This window comes from Amblyraja radiata, chromosome 3, assembly GCF_010909765.2.
Source record: "Amblyraja radiata isolate CabotCenter1 chromosome 3, sAmbRad1.1.pri, whole genome shotgun sequence".
NCBI classification, from domain to species: Eukaryota; Metazoa; Chordata; class Chondrichthyes; order Rajiformes; family Rajidae; genus Amblyraja; species Amblyraja radiata.
The window spans coordinates 66029251-66045201 of record NC_045958.1 but is presented as its reverse complement, the minus strand read 5'-3'; the positions used below and the strand labels follow the sequence as shown (position 1 = coordinate 66045201).

Genomic DNA, 15951 nt, shown 5'->3' with positions numbered 1-15951 from the left:
TACATGCAATGATGCAATAAAGCTTTAAACAAAAGTTATGTAATCAAATGTTTATTGCTGTAAAATTGTACATATGCCAGGAAACAAAAGCAAATAATCTTGATAGTAATAGAACAGAGAAGAATTGCCATTCATTCCATCAATGATTCTTGCAGAAAGAACTCTATGCCCATGTTACTATAGCATTGAGGACTTGTTAAACACCAGACCATGCTCAACTGTGCAGCTGTTAACCATCTCATCTATGAATTTAATAGTTGTCAGTTACAGGCAGATATTTTTGTTTTTTGATTTAAAAGCTTTATGTCTAAAAATGACTTCCAATCACGTTTGGGACTGAATGAAAATGTCTTAATAGTAGCATTACTGCTTAATTTAAAGTTTTTCTAAATAAGTAATAACTAGATTTTAGTGCGCTCCAAATTGCTCTGGGGTGCTTTAACAGGTTAAAAGGTAAATTATTTGAAGGTCACGTCAGCAAACTGAATTGAGTACACTCGTGAAACTTTAAAAGTAAGCAGATTTAAATATGAAGCTACTACCGCACATAAAAAACATAATTGCTCACAAAACAGACAAGATTGTCTAAAATATACTTAACCTTGTCGTGTGTGGATGTGCAGCCAAGCACACTTCAAATTGAGTTAAGAATCTGGCCTCAATTTAGCCCTGCCAATTATAGAGGCTGTTTACCAAATAATGCACATGTGTATATTAGCTGTATTACAATAGCTTAAGTCTTATTATATGGTACATGTGCAATATTAATTCAGTGTCAACTCATTCTCTCCATTCCAACAAGCATTCAACAAAAATAATGTTAAAATCCCTTTTAAAGGAGATATTGCGTTTTAATTAATTCTGTAGCTTTCCATTATTATCCTACAGGCCTAACATATCTTTGAAAGTTATAATTAATATACTAATTATTATTTGGGGCACGATTACCAATTTGGTCCACATCAAAATTCATTTAAATTCAGTTTAACTATAAAAATATACTACTCAATATTGTTGTACAAAATAAGCAACCTGTTGCATTTTTTTGTTCAAATTGCACAGTAACAAATATATGCTCTCTTAATACTGCTTCAGGTACATTTACTTCTGCATTGAGTTGCAAGGAAAAGATATGTAGATAGTACCACTACATAAGACCATACTTGGCAGCACTTTGATCTGAGTAGGAAATTAATTGGTGTCTGGGTTTATTCCCTTGACAGTGGATCAATATCATAATCAAGCTTTAGTTATGACAAGTTTTGTTAAAAGCTATTAAAATAATGTTGCTTGTTACTGTTCATATTTTACACCTTGCTAGAATCTAACCAAGTATTTAAAAAAAAACCATGATTACATAGGTTTATTTTATTTACATAAAAATACTTTTTGCATCTAGAACAAAGCTTAAGTTTTTGGGAAAGCAATAAATAAAGATATTTCTAAACGCAAACCTGTTAAAACAGTCTAATTTTCATAAATGATATTTTCCAGCTCCTCCCTTCTACAAAGCAATGGTATTTATTTTACAATGCAAATCTCACAACAGGGTACAAAATTCAAACAGCATCACATTTTAATGTTTGAGCTGCCAAATGCTCATGCAACACATGCGCAAACACTATACAATATAAACAGATGTATGAGCAGTTTGGTTAATGATTATGCTTTGAACAAAATTTGAAATGCACTTTATTTTAGAAAAAATTCTGTATAAAATACTTGAGGGCAGAAGATCAATTCCTTAAGCACCAACACAGGTTTCAAAGTTTAACATAGAGCCTCATTCACAACTCACCCACATGTCTTTTACTTCAAAAATGGTAATGGGTTTTGCTGATGACCTGTGATTTTGTGGCATTGAAATATCCAGTGATTGTGGAACCAAACAGCATGATTTGTAGATCTTGCCAGCCAGCAGGTAATTCAGCACAGATAGAACGAACGAGCGTATTTTAAACTGCTACCAATAGGTGCTTGACTTTACAAATCTTTCAGGTATGAACAATTAATCTATTCAGATGTTCTGGGGTGAGGGAAGAGATCCCAACATTTCAATGCCTAGTTCTTATGTAGTACTAACCCATACTTTGCAGGGGTAATGGGTTCAAGCAGAGAGTACAGTTGGTTATATCACCTCGGATATTTTGAAAAGAGTTCCTGACCTCTTTTAACCATTTCTTTAAGAGCTTAATTACTGAGTGGTTCCAGACCACTATAATTATAGTTGGGGCTAAATCACGTGGTAACCAATGGAGAATTATGGCCAGAAGTTCAATTTAATTACCAATTTCAATGAGATACTCATGACCAAAAGCTGTGGTAATACATTTGATCTAAATAAAGTGAAAATGAAATACTTGAGGGAATAAATGTCTACATTTTGAGTCATTTAAGGGTTGAGTGCCAGGAAGCAAAACAAATACAATGGAGAATCAGGGTCCACTTTCAAATGTACTTAACACTGTCTTTTAAAATTTGCTTTACAATAATAAGCTCTTTAACTAGATTGATGGTTTCATCCTTCAGATTTTTACATGGAAGCAAGTAATCTTTCACAAATCACATGTCTTGGTTATCCTTAAAGCTACCAAATTAATTAAAGTGGAGTGCTACAAAGAAACTTAATAAATTTTGTAGAACTAATTTTCCTGCAATCACTGCATTTCTCACTGATGCCTTAGAACATTTCTTAGAAAATGTGGACAAAAACTTTTGTTTCAATTCATATCACAAAATATGGCCATTCATTCAATATTTCATGAGTGCCAATGAATAAATCTGTGCCTAAAATTTGAGCCTTAACCCAAATCAGCTTCGGTTTTGTACAGTACTATTTCTTGATGCTCTCCGGACCACGAATAACAAAAAAATAATTTGGAACACTTGAATCTGAACCGTGAGCACTGTTACAGTACACCAACCTTGTGCCTAAAACAAGGCATTATTAAAACACATTTTTCAAAGGCACTGGTGCTTCAGACTCAAGTTCCAATGAATGCATGGAAAACAGCTTTTGGAAAGATGTTACTTTTATACAATTGTCCTTAGCACAATTCATGTATATTTTCATTGCATGATGCCCAGGAGCACAGAATGATAAAAATTGTATTTACAAAAATCACAGGAGTGGAGTTACCTTACCAGAGATTATGTACATCAGCAGTCTATTTCAATGATCAAGATGTCACTAGTTTGATTTTATGAAACAAAGGCTGACATTTTGTTGCAAACTGGCTCTGTACACTTCTGTACGTGAGAGGGAATTTCCCCTTAACACACAAGACATGTGCACAACACTGATGGAAGGCACCAATGATTCATTTGCATTCTTAAAGTTTGGACTACAGCTGTCTGAAGAGTAACTATTCACGACAGAGAGCACTCATAACTCCCTTCATCCACATGTGGTTCCTCTTCCTCCTCTCTCTGGCCATCATCTTCCTGCCTGCTGATGCCACTACCATTGTCATTCTGGCTACTATTAACGTGACTCGCAGTGTTTCTACTGTCTTCTGACCATGGACTAGGTGGCTCCACTGCCTTTGATATGCTCAGTCGACTTGAAGGCTGAAAAGCTTCAGGCTGAATCTGCTCCTCCGTGACCGTGTTCAATTTTTGCAGCTGAGGCTTTATGCGATTCAGAAATGGCTTGTATCCAGGGCTGGCCGCATTCAATCAGCATAGGAAATAAAGAAAGAATACTGTGTGAAACAGCAGCAGAATTCTGCTACCCCTTCAATATGTCTTTTTTCCCCCAATGGAATATATATTCAGCTGTTCATAACATGTAAATAAACGAGTGCAGACACTCTTAACATTCCTTCCACACTGTTACAAGTTTTAAAATAATCTCAAGGTTACTAACAATTTACAGAGATATCAAAAGAAGCATGGAAGGCTAATGTCATATTGTGTGATCTCTCAAAATAAATGCTATTGGTGTTGTCTGTAAATTGTAAAAAGTACACAAATTTATTTTGATTCTTCAGCTAGTCGTGTTTGACCTAATTGAGCAAATGCACAAATCCTTTCTTTAGGCCCAGTAACTTTGGCTTCATTCCCAAATATGTTACTGTTCATTTGACCATGAAACTGCCTTGCAAAAATAGTTTGCGTGAATGAGAACAGCAGCTGCATTTATTTGCCCTCCACGATCAGCACTGAGAAGGAAGTACGAATATTTCAACATCTGGACTCCAGACAAGAGGTTTAATAAAAAACAGAGTGAATGTCGGCGCCGATCATGATGCTATGTTAACTAATCGTCTCTACTTGCATGTGATCTATATCCCACCATATCCACGTGCCTATCTAATAGCCTCTTAAATGCCACTATTGTATCTGCCTCTACTACCAGCCCCAGCAGCGTGTTCCAGCCACCCACTACTCACTGTAAAAAACCTATCCCACATATCTCCTTGAATGTTTCTTAAAGCTATGCCCTCTAGTCTTTGACATTTCCACCCTGGTGAAAAAGCTCTGACCATCTACCCTATCTATGCCTCCATCAGGTCTCTCTCTCCCCCCCCCCCCCCCCCCAATCACCGACGTGCCAGAGCAAACAATCCAATTTTGTCCAAACTCTCCTAGCTCGTCCTCTTCTACACCTTCCCCAAAGCTTCCTGTAAGTGTGCAGCCTGGCACTCCACTCCAACTCATTCAAACCTCAATTTAGCTGATTTCAACTGAGACAGTGGTGGATGTGGTACAGTACAAAATAAATAGCCGTTGGAACTCTTTCATTACTACAGGATACTGTAGTACTGCACCTCCACAGACTCCTCTGTCAAGCTTCTCAAGTTTGCAGATGACACAACCCTGCTTGGACTGATCAAGGATAGGGAGGAATCTGCCTACAGACAGGAAGTGAAACTGCTGCCGTCCTGGTGCCATCGCAACAACCTGGAGCTCAATGCTCTTAAGACAGTGGAATTGATAGTAGACTTTAGGAGAGTTCCATCTCCCTTCCCCGCACTCACCATCAACAACACCACAGTCACATCTGTGGAGTCATTTAAGTTCCTTGGAACCATCATCTCCAGGGACCTTAAATGGGAGGCCACCATCGATTCCACAGTCAAAAAGGCCCAACGGAGGATGTACTTCCTGCAGCAGTTGAGGAAACACAATCCGCCACAGGCAATGATGGTCCAGTTTCATACTGCCATCATAGTCTGTCCTCACCTTCTCCATCATGGTCTGGTTTGGCTCAGCCACCAAGCACGACACCTGGCGGCTGCAGCGCATCGTTAGATCAGCCGAGAAGGTTGTTGGCTGCAACTTCCACCGCCCACCCTCCCCCTCCCATCAACGAACTATACACTGCAAGGGCCAGGAAGCGAGCGGGTAAGATCATCTCTGATCCCTCTCACCCTGGCCACAAACTCTTTGAAGCACTTCCCTCTGGAAGGCGACTCTGGACTGTCAAAACCGCCACAGCCAGACGTAAAAACAGATTATTTTTTTCCACAAGCAGTGGCTCTACTCAACAGCCAAAAATCTGTAGCCTCCTTTTGCCCTGGTATTTTATTTCATTCTTCACATGTTTAAATTGTAATGTTTTATTTTTAATTGTCTACTGTATATCATGTTGTTACTTGTGAGCAGAGCACCAAGGCAATTTCCTTGTATGTATTTATACTTGGCCAATAAAATTTATTCAATTCAATTCAGATGACCAAAATATTCACCTTGTAATTATACAAACATCAAAATAAAGCCAGTTGTAATTAGCTGATCTTTTAAACCCAAAACTAGATGCTCTGACTTTACAGAACATTACTTACCAGTCTGATGAAGCCCATCCATCCACAGCAAGCATGCCGTCTTTAATACCCTGCAAAATATCGTTGGAAATCTCGGAGCGTTGTATTGAACTGATTATTTGACCCATCACTGCAGAATCTCGGAGGATGAGTGCTGTGACTGTACACCATTCCAAACAGCCAGCTTCCATAAAGATGTGGAGCAGATACCTTAAGGAATGGAACAGTCGTAGTGTGACAAATCTGATGATTGCAAAAAGCAAACTTGCAAAAAATCCCATATAACATTGTCTCACTTTAAAGTTACTATAAAAAATATAAATGTTACACTTATAATATTTTAAACTACAGAAAATGTGTTTTTCCCCCCAATATAAAGGATCTACATTGTGATTTAGCCCATTGTCCCATTTCTCTGCAGCAACACTCATTCTCTCTCGTACAGGCCCACCAGTTTCACTTTGATTCTGTTTGCCATTAATTACGTGATACAATTGGCAGGAAACCTATGGGATGCAGTACTGCAGTATCCTGAAGCAAATACGCATAGTCAGAGAGAATATGCAAACCAAAAAAAAGGTGACTTCAGCAACCTCATTTTCAGCTGAGTGTGCTGGGCCTCACGGAGCAAAATTGAGTCTTGCACATGGGATATGTTTTCATAAGAAAGTTTTAAATGACAGATTTTGGGCCCGTACGGAAAACAAGGTTAGCAGGTTATTTACCTTAACTGAACCTGTGACTTACAAGGGCCTTTATTGGCCAGCTCCATTGAAATATACTCCAGCTCAGATGGCGTGAGACTGAGTGTGGAAAAATGTTCATCGACCATAGTCCAGTCCCCATCTACCATTGAACTGGTTTCTGTGAGATCAGTTGCTGAGCCAATGCTGCATTCATCACCTATAGAGATATCAAATTATAATGCAGCATTAAGATTGTTTTAAAAATTGTACGACATAGCTAGAGATTAGCTTTATGCCAATAAATAGAACTGGAAAAATAAAAGTACACGTCAGAGAAACAGTAAGCTGTGTTTTCTCCTTTCACACATAAACTAAACTCTTCTGGCTTGAGATAAAATAAATAAAGATTTTGTAACTAGCCTGCAAAATAGATTGTGGTAAGTTTGGGATGTGGTACAATGATAGAGAATATATGAACAAATGGTTCCATGAAAATCATTGATAAACCTCACATTCAGTACTAATTAAAATGTTTGCTCCAAAAAAAAAAAATTTGTAAGTTAACACCAAAGATGAAGATGTATGAATTGCTTTAAACAGCTACTTTCTGAGCATTATCCAACTTAACACAGTCCTCAAAAGAATCAGCAGCAAGTACCATTCCATCAGAATAAATGTAAATGTTTTGCCAACAAGCAATGAAACTAAGTTCTTTAGATTTTGCAAGATGTTGTTAATATAATAAGATGTAAAAAACAGATGCCAAACCAAAGGGTCAGATGGGGGCAGATCTTTAAAAGCTTGCCCACAGAGGTAGGTTTCAGGAAGGTGGAACAAATTGCTAAAAACAGCCCAAATATATGGACGGGAAAAGTCAAAGAGAATAGAATCAAACTATCATGCTGTAAGACTGAATGAGTATGAAGAAGGGTTTCGACCCGAAACGTTGCCCATTTCCTTCGCTCCATAGATGCTGCCTCACCCGCTGAGTTTCTCCAGCATTTTTGTCTATCTTCGATTTTTCATCATCTGCAGTTCCTTCTTAAACATACTGTAAGACTTAGAGGGCTGGTGGTTGAGGTGGGGGAAAGAACAATTGTTGATTAAAAAAAGTTAAAGCACTAGGAAGAAAGGAGATGATTGATAACATGACAATTAAGGTGTAAGAATCGGAGGTATCAATTAATGATAGGAGCAAAAGTTGAGCAGGACATGAAAACATTTAAGATGGAGGTGGTTGTTTTGATGGACAGAAATTTAATGTGCGGAGGAAGGATAGCCAGTTGGAAAAACACTGCAGTAATTGAATCCGAAGATGACAATCACATCCAAGGAACTTTCAAAAAGTCTTACAGCATGGCCCAATTCGTCCACAACCAGGTTTATAAATTGAGCTAGTCCCATTATGCCCATATCCCTCCAAACACCCTTTCCTACATTTCCTAAATATTTTTTAAACATCTTTATCTATATCCGCCCCTTGAGCTGCCTCTGGCAATTTGTTCCTTATATGTACAACCCTTTGCGAATAAATCACTCTTCAAGTCTCTTAAATCATTCCTCTCTCACCTTCAATCTGCTCCAGAAAAAGACTGACCAATCACCTTATCTATACCTCTATAATATTACCCTCGGCCTCACATGCTTCAGTGAATAAAGTCCCAGCCACTCCTTATAATGCAATGTTCCCCGCAACGCAGCCTCCTGTTCTGCTAACATTGTGGTGAATCTTTTCTGCACTCTTCCCAGCTTAATGATATTCTTCCTATGGCAGGGCGACCAGAATTAGACAGAATTAAGACGGTAGAAGTGGAGGTGGATGAGCTTGTTGTGTTCTGTTTAGGTTTGGGTGAGAATAACATGTTCAAAAGTAATTTTGTCATTGATCCTCACTGATTCTCCACTCACTCCATCCGGGTTAGTTGCTTTCCGTGGACTCACCATCAGGAAGGCAGATCTAACTTCTGCAACAGTGACCCTGGGAAAGTTGCCAATTCCACTTTTATACGACATGTTTATTATAGCTACCAGTGCAACATTTCCAGCGTAGAAAATGTATACAGTTTAATCCTTCCCCACATTATCACTAGATAGCCAACCTGATTTTATTTTGTCCCAATGATTTAGCTGCCCTATTTTTTGCCATTGATGTTTTTGTTTCTCTTCTGCTTTTATTAGTAAATGTCTTACTGTGTCAGTTTTATGTCTGGGCATCAGGCTTAATTCGTCTTTTGAAGGCATTGTCTGTGGACCAAAATAACATTTTCATAGTGGCAACAAACAAAAACTTACCTTTAGAAAGCAATGGTGACAAAATTGCATCCTGCATCTGAGGTCCCTGGAAGGAGCCAGAATCCATCTCTCCATGGGCAGTATTTAGACCAAGGCAGATGTGACTACCACGTGCGTTTATGATTCCACTCTCCAACTCACTGTTTGCAAATGTCTCCATTGACTGTGACTTAAGAAACTGATCTCCAACTGCAGAAAATCAAAATAAATGGTATTTATGTTCATAAGTACATTTTATTTGTTATTTAAAGTACGTTGATTAAAACATCACCTTACCAGCTGTCACATAAAGACCTCACTATCTCCATCGCAGGTGACAGAGTACTGACCGACATCTACTATAAACCCACCGACTCCCATGGCTATCTGGACTACACTTCTTCCCACCCTGCTTCCTGTAAGGACTCCATCCCCTACTCCCAATTCCTCCTACTACGCTGCATCTGCACCCAGGATGAGGTGTTCCAAACCAGGGCATCGGAGATGTCCTCATTCTTTAAGGAACAGGGGTTCCCTTCTTCTACTATAGATGAGGCTCTCACCAGGGTCTCTTCTATACCCCGTAACTCTGCTCTCACTCCCCATCCCCCCATTCGTAACAAGGGCAGAGTCCCCCCCTCTCCTCACCTTCCACCCTACCAGCCGTCACAACAAATAATCCTCCGTCATTTTCGCCATGACCAACGGGATCCCACCACTGGCCACATCTTCCCATCTCTTCCCCTTTTGGCTTTCCGCAGAGACCGCTCCCTCTGTAACTTCCTGGTCAATTCATCACTTCCCACCCAAACCACCCCCTCTCCTGGCACTTTCCCTTGCAACCGCAAGAAATGCTACACTTGTCGCTTTACCTCCCCCCTTGACTCCATCCAAGGACCCAAGCAGTCTTTCCAGGTTGTAAAACTCCTCCAACCTCATCTATTGCATCCGCTGCTCTAGATGTCAGCTGCTCTACATCGATGAGACCAAGCGTAGGCTTGGCGATCGCATCGCCCAACACCTCCGCTCAGTTTGCAATAACCAACCTGATCTCCCGATGGCTCAGCACTTCAACTCCACCTCCCATTCCGAATCTGACCTTTCTGTCCTGGGCCTCCTCCATGGCCAGAGTGAGGCACACCGTAAATTGGAGGAGCAGCACCTCATATTTCGCTTGGGTAATTTACACCCCAGCGGTATGAACATTGACCTCCAATTTTAGGTAGTCCCTGCTTTCTCCTTTCCCCTCCCCTTCCCAGCTCTCCCACAGCCCACTGTCTTCGCCTCTTCCTTTCTTCTTCCCGCCCCCCCCCACATCAGTCTGAATAAGGGTCTCGACCCGAAACGTCACCTATTTCCTTCACTCCATAGATGCTGCCTCACCCGCTGAGTTTCTCCAGCATTTTTGTCTACCTTTGATTAAAACATCTGTGCTTTTCAACACTTGAGAATTGTAAACCCCAACTTATTATAATTACTAATTATTTACGGCATGAATCTGTCACAGTGAAAGCACATTACCCTGATATCTATTTATAATAACCATATAACAATTACAGCACGGAAACAGGCCATCTCGACCCCTCTAGTCCGTGCCGAACACATAGTCTCCCCTAGTCCCATATACCTGCGCTCAGACCATAACCCTCCATTCCTTTCCCATCCATATAACTATCCAATTTATTTTTAAATGATAAAAACGAACCTGCCTCCACCACCTTCACTGGAAGCTCATTCCACAGAGCTACCACTCTCTGCGTAAAGAAGTTCCCCCTCATGTTACCCCTAAACTTCAGTCCCTTAATTCTCAAGTCATGTCCCCTTGTTTGAATCTTCCCTACTCTCAGTGGGAAAAGCTTTTCCACGTCAACTCTGTCTATCCCTCTCATCATTTTAAAAACCTCTATCAAGTCCCCCCCTTAACCTTCTGCGCTCCAAAGAATAAAGCCCTAACTTGTTCAACCTTTCCCTGCCACAGAGGGAAGTGGATATCAGTAGGAAGGCATATTTGTAGGGTTATTTTGTTTGACATTTTTCCAGAACAATGTAGAAGAATATAAATTTTTTTTTAAGTGTACAAGGAGTGTATAAATATACACGGTACCCTTTCATAACCTGTTCCCACTGTTGCTCTTTATGGGACTAAATAAATCCTGCTGCGTGTATTTATATTTACCAGTTTTGCAATAGATATCAGTAGGAAGGCATCCTTGTGATTGAGGTGCTGCGTAGGTTCACGAGATTGATCCCTGGGATGGCGGGACTGTCATATGAGGAAAGATTGAAAAGACTAGGCTTGTATTCACTGGAGTTTAGAAGGATGAGCGGGAATCTTATAGAAACATATAAAATTATAAAAGGACTGGACAAGCTGGATGCAGGAAAAATGTTCCCAATGTTGGGCGAGTCAAGAACTGAGGTGAGAAAAAACTTTTTCACCCAGAGAGTTGTGAATTTGTGGAATTCCCTGCCACAGAGGGAAGTGGAGGCCAAGTCACTGGATGGATTTAAGAGAGAGTTAGATAGAGCTCTAGGGGCTAGTGGAAGCAAGGGATATGGGGAGAAGGCAGGCACGGGTTATTGATTGGGGACGATCAGCCGTGATCACAATTGCCTCGAAGGGCCGAATGGCCTCCTCCTGCACCGACTGCCTATGTTTCTATGTTTCTAAAAATCGCATCAACATTAGGGAAGTGCATGATTACAACTTGGATATACATCACCATTCCCTTACAAGGGGCGAGTATTGTGGAACTATATTCTGTGCAATACTTTCCTACACAATATTAAGGGCAGCACAGTGACACAGCTGGTAGAGCTGCTTCCTCACAGCTCCAGTGATTCAAGTTCATCCGTGCTGTCCAATGCTGTCTATGAGGACTTTGCAAAGTTTTTCTGTAACCTCTCCTCACACACATTGGTGTTCCAATTTCCTTCCTCATCCCAAAGATGTGCACGTTGGTAAGACTGTACATTTTCTTTCATGTGGAGATGACTAGTAGATTCTGGGGCAGTCGATGGGAATGTGGAAAAAATAAATGACAGTAGGATTTGGACAAGCTTGGATTTCTGATGCGCAGCACTGACAAGGGGCTGAAGGGCCACTGCTGTGGAAGCATCAACATCTCAGAAGATGCAATACTTCCTGAAGTCCACCACCATCTTCTTGGGGCAAGTTTAGATATTGTGGCCTCATTGATGACACTTAAATTCAATGAGTGAAAAACATAAAGAAAATATAAAAACCTAAAACAAAAATTAGAGAACTAAGCTTCGCAATCCCACCACTTGTCAAATCATCCCATCCCCACTCCTTTTTACTTTCCGCACAGTCCACTCTCTCCGCAACCCCTAGGTTCAATAATCCCTTGCCATCCAAAACGCCCCCTCCCAGGGAACTTTTGCCTCCAACCGCAGCAGATGTGACAGCTGTACCTATACCTCCTCTCTCACATCCATCCAGGGACCCCAGCAGTCCTTCCAAGTGAGACAGGTTCATATGCACTGCACTGACTGCTCCCGATGTGGCCTCTTTTATATTGGCGAGACCAAATAGACAATAGACAATAGGTGCAGGAGTAGGCCATTTGGCCCTTCGAGCCATTCAATGTGATCATCCCCAATCAGTACCCCGTTCCTGCCTTCTCCCCATATCCCCTGACTCCGCTATTTTAAGAGCCCTATCTAGCTCTCTCTTGAAAGCATCCAGAGAACCTGCCTCCACCGCCCTCTGAGGCAGAGAATTCCACAGACTCACCACTCTCATTGAGAAAAAGTGTTTCCTCGTCTCCATTCTAAATGGCTTATTCCTTATTCTTAAACTGTGGCCAATGGTTCTGGACTCCCCCAACATCGGGAACACGTTTCCTGCCTCTAGTGTGTCCAAACCCTTAATAATCTTATATGTTTCAATAAGATCCCCTTTCATACTTCTAAATTCCAGAGTATACTTTTTGTAGCTTTATAGGTACATTACCACAATGACATTACAGATAGACAATAGACAATAGGTGCAGGAGAAGGCCATTCGGCCCTTCAAGCCAGCATCGCCATTCAATGTGATCATGGCTGATCATCCCCAATCAGTACCCCGTCCCTGCCTTCTCCCCATATTCCCTAACTCCGCTATTTTTAAGAGCCCTATCTAGCTCTCTCTTGAAAGCATCCAGAGAACCTGCCTCCACCACCCTCTGAGGCAGAGAATTCCACAGACTCACCACACTGTGAGAAAAAGTGTTGCCTCGTCTCCGTTCTAAATGGCTTACTCCTTATTCTTAAACTGTGGACCCTGGTTCTGGACTCCCCCAACATCGGGAACATGTTTCCTGCCTCTAGCGTGTCCAAGCCCTTAACAATCTTATATGTTTCAATGAGATCCCCTCTCATCATTCTAAACTCCAGAGTGTACAAGCCCAGCTGCTCCATTCTCCAAGTATATGACAGTCCCGCCATCCCGGGAATTAACCTTGTAAACTTACGCTGCACTCTCTCAATGGCAAGAATGTCCTTCCTCAAATTAGGGGACCAAAACTGCACACAATACTCCAGGTGTGGTATCACTAGGGCTCTGTACAACTGCAGACGGACCTCTTTGCTCCTATATTCGATTCCTCTTGTTATAAAGGCCAACATGCCATTCACTTTCTTCACTGCCTGCTGTACCTGCATGCTTACTTTCATAGACTGATGTACAAGGTCCCCCAGATCCCATTGTACTTCCCCTTTTCCCAACTAGACGCCATTTAGATAGTAATCTGCCTTCCTGTTTGTGCTACCAAAGTGGATATCCTCACATTTATCCGCATTAAACTTAATCTGCCATGCATCTGCCCACTCCCCCAACCTGTCCAAGTCACCCTGCATTCTCACAGCATCCTCCTCACAGTTCACACTGCCACCCAGCTTTGTGCCATCTGCAAATTTGCTAATGTTACTTTGAATCCCTTCATCCAAATCATTGATGTATATTGTAAATAGCTGCGGTCCCAGCACCGCAGGGACTAAGTGTGGACTAAGTGACTATTTCGCCGAACAGTTGCACTTGGTCCACTTGCTGGATCTACTAGTTGCTGACCATTTTAACCCTTCTTCCCATTTCCATATCGACCTTTCTGTCCTGGGCCTTTGCCATTGTCATAGTGAGGCAAACGGAAGAAATAGCACTTCACATCTGCTTGGGTAGCTTACAAACCAGCAGTATGAACAATTAATTCTCCAATTTTAGGTAACACGCTATCCTTTTCTCACCACCTTTGTTTTCCTGGGCCTCCTTGGCCCAGTGTGGACCAATTTCTCCCACTATCGCACCCACTCATCCCCACTCCCACCATACAGGAGATTTCCTTTTCCCCCAGTCATTCAAAAGCTACGCTGTTGTATTGCAGGAATTATTGGATCAGAGTGTGGAGAAGATCACAGGACCTTTCCTCATTCAATAGTTTATTTCTGGTTTATTGGTCATGTGTTGGATGAGCTATCAGAGGCTCCAGGCACTCATGGTACATTATTTTAGCAAGAGTCATTCCCTTCAGATGAGGGGGGCAGGAAACACAGCAAAGTCGCAAACAATCATTTATTTTGCATGAACACAAATAAAGTAGGCTTCTGAAAGCTACACCAAACTTAAATGTCTATAGTAAATATGAAAAATCACTAGGAAAAAGCTGCATTTGGTTGACAGCTTCAAAGAATTTTACACTGTGGGTATGAAATCTTCCCTAACATTTTAAAAGTTGACAATACCACATTAGTGTTTGCACGTTGCATAATTCTGAAAATTCTGTGATTCATTCACACATAAAATAACAAGCATCTTTCTAAAATGCAGGCTGAAATAATAATTATATTACCTTTGTATTTACCATTTTTGAACGGTGAGTTTACAAAGGAGCAGGAAGGAATAACAGGAAACGGCCAAAGGAAGTCCTTATGAAGTCTTTTTAAAGCCTTTACAAAGTCTTCAACTCGTGCTGCTCGAGTCCTTTCTTTACAGAGCCACCCAATGAGCTCAAACCCTAACTGTGCCGCAAAACTGCTCAGATCTTTTAATCTCATCTCCTCCAAAAGTCTTCGTGCATGACGCCAAAGCATTTCATCTATGTACATATTCTCAGCGCTATCAACATCTTTACTCCACCTGAAGAAAAAATATAAAGTAATAGTATTTTTCACCAGTGGGTTGCTTGGAATTATTGCACTTATTTTCTAAATCACATTCCTGCAACCTTTTTAAATCCTCTATTAATGAATGTCAACAGGAAGTGTAGGTTAGTTTATTAATATAAAGCAAAGCACCCCCCAGCAAAACCTGGAAATCTGATGAACATAAACTGCTGGAAATATTCAGTAGTCAGGTAGCATGTTTCTTTGCATGCAGATTATGTCCAACCATTTAGAGCAGTATCTGTGTTTTTTTTATTATTAATGTGCTTGTTATTACGTGGGAGGAGGAAAATTCGTGTTTACGATTATTTAGTTTAGCTTTGAGATACAGCATGGAATCAGAAGGGGGGAAAAGGGTGGGGAGATTGGGGAGAAGGCGTGGAGACACTTTTAAGAAGCCAGACAACTTTTAATAAGCCAGAGATACACAGCTGTGAAGTTTGGTGGGCATTTAACATTACCGGTTTCTTTGGTTCTGAAAACGTTTTTTTTCCCCCAATGAGCCAATGAAAATGCCCGGTCAGCAAAGGCGATTAACTAAAACTACCTACGACTACCTCGACTACCCATAACTACATGGCGACCCCACTACAACTGCACCTACGACCACAGGATTATCGATTTTCTCCATGGCAACCAACATGTTGAAAAATTTGTGGCAACCATACTGAGGCCGCGACTAGTTACCAGAATGCGGGAACTTCTCGCGACCATGAAGGAGACTCACCAGAGACCACCAGCGAACATGCCTAAAAAGTCGCCTAAGTGGGACAGGCCCTTTAGTCCAAACTTGGGAGCAGTGGGCCAAAAACATTAAATGTGACTTAGAACATCTAAAATAATTCCACACTTGGAAAACTACTTACATAATGTAACACAGGGAACTTTTAAAAAGTTTTCTCAACTTCTCCGTACTTCTACTGCTAATATTTAATGTATGTTCTCTTCAGATAACCAGGAAATGTGGTTCAAAGTAACATCAATACTGATCTTTTATGAGTTTGTTTCACTGTGGCAATTTTTGCCAATAAATCTGACAATTTTGATGAATATTTAATTTCTCT

The 15951-nt window shown here is 40.9% G+C and overlaps 1 protein-coding gene across 4 annotated transcripts in view; it reads right to left on the bottom strand.

Moving 5' to 3' along the window:
• Positions 1-35: 35 nt before the first annotated feature.
• ric1 (RIC1 homolog, RAB6A GEF complex partner 1) overlaps positions 36-15951 on the bottom strand; it is a 131773-nt gene continuing 115857 nt past the window's right edge. The window contains exons 22-26 of one of the 4 annotated variants that reach the window (XM_033017956.1): positions 14575-14861; positions 8747-8935; positions 6494-6671; positions 5790-5978; positions 36-3664 (exon numbers count right to left, since the gene is read on the bottom strand). In XM_033017956.1, coding sequence (XP_032873847.1) covers positions 3370-3664; positions 5790-5978; positions 6494-6671; positions 8747-8935; positions 14575-14861 — 1138 coding nt within the window. In that variant the 3' untranslated portion in view covers positions 36-3369. Of the gene's footprint in view, positions 3680-5789; positions 5979-6493; positions 6672-8746; positions 8940-14574; positions 14862-15951 lie in introns of all 4 variants that reach the window. The other 3 variants (XM_033017955.1, XM_033017957.1, XM_033017958.1) reach the window with 3 other exon arrangements.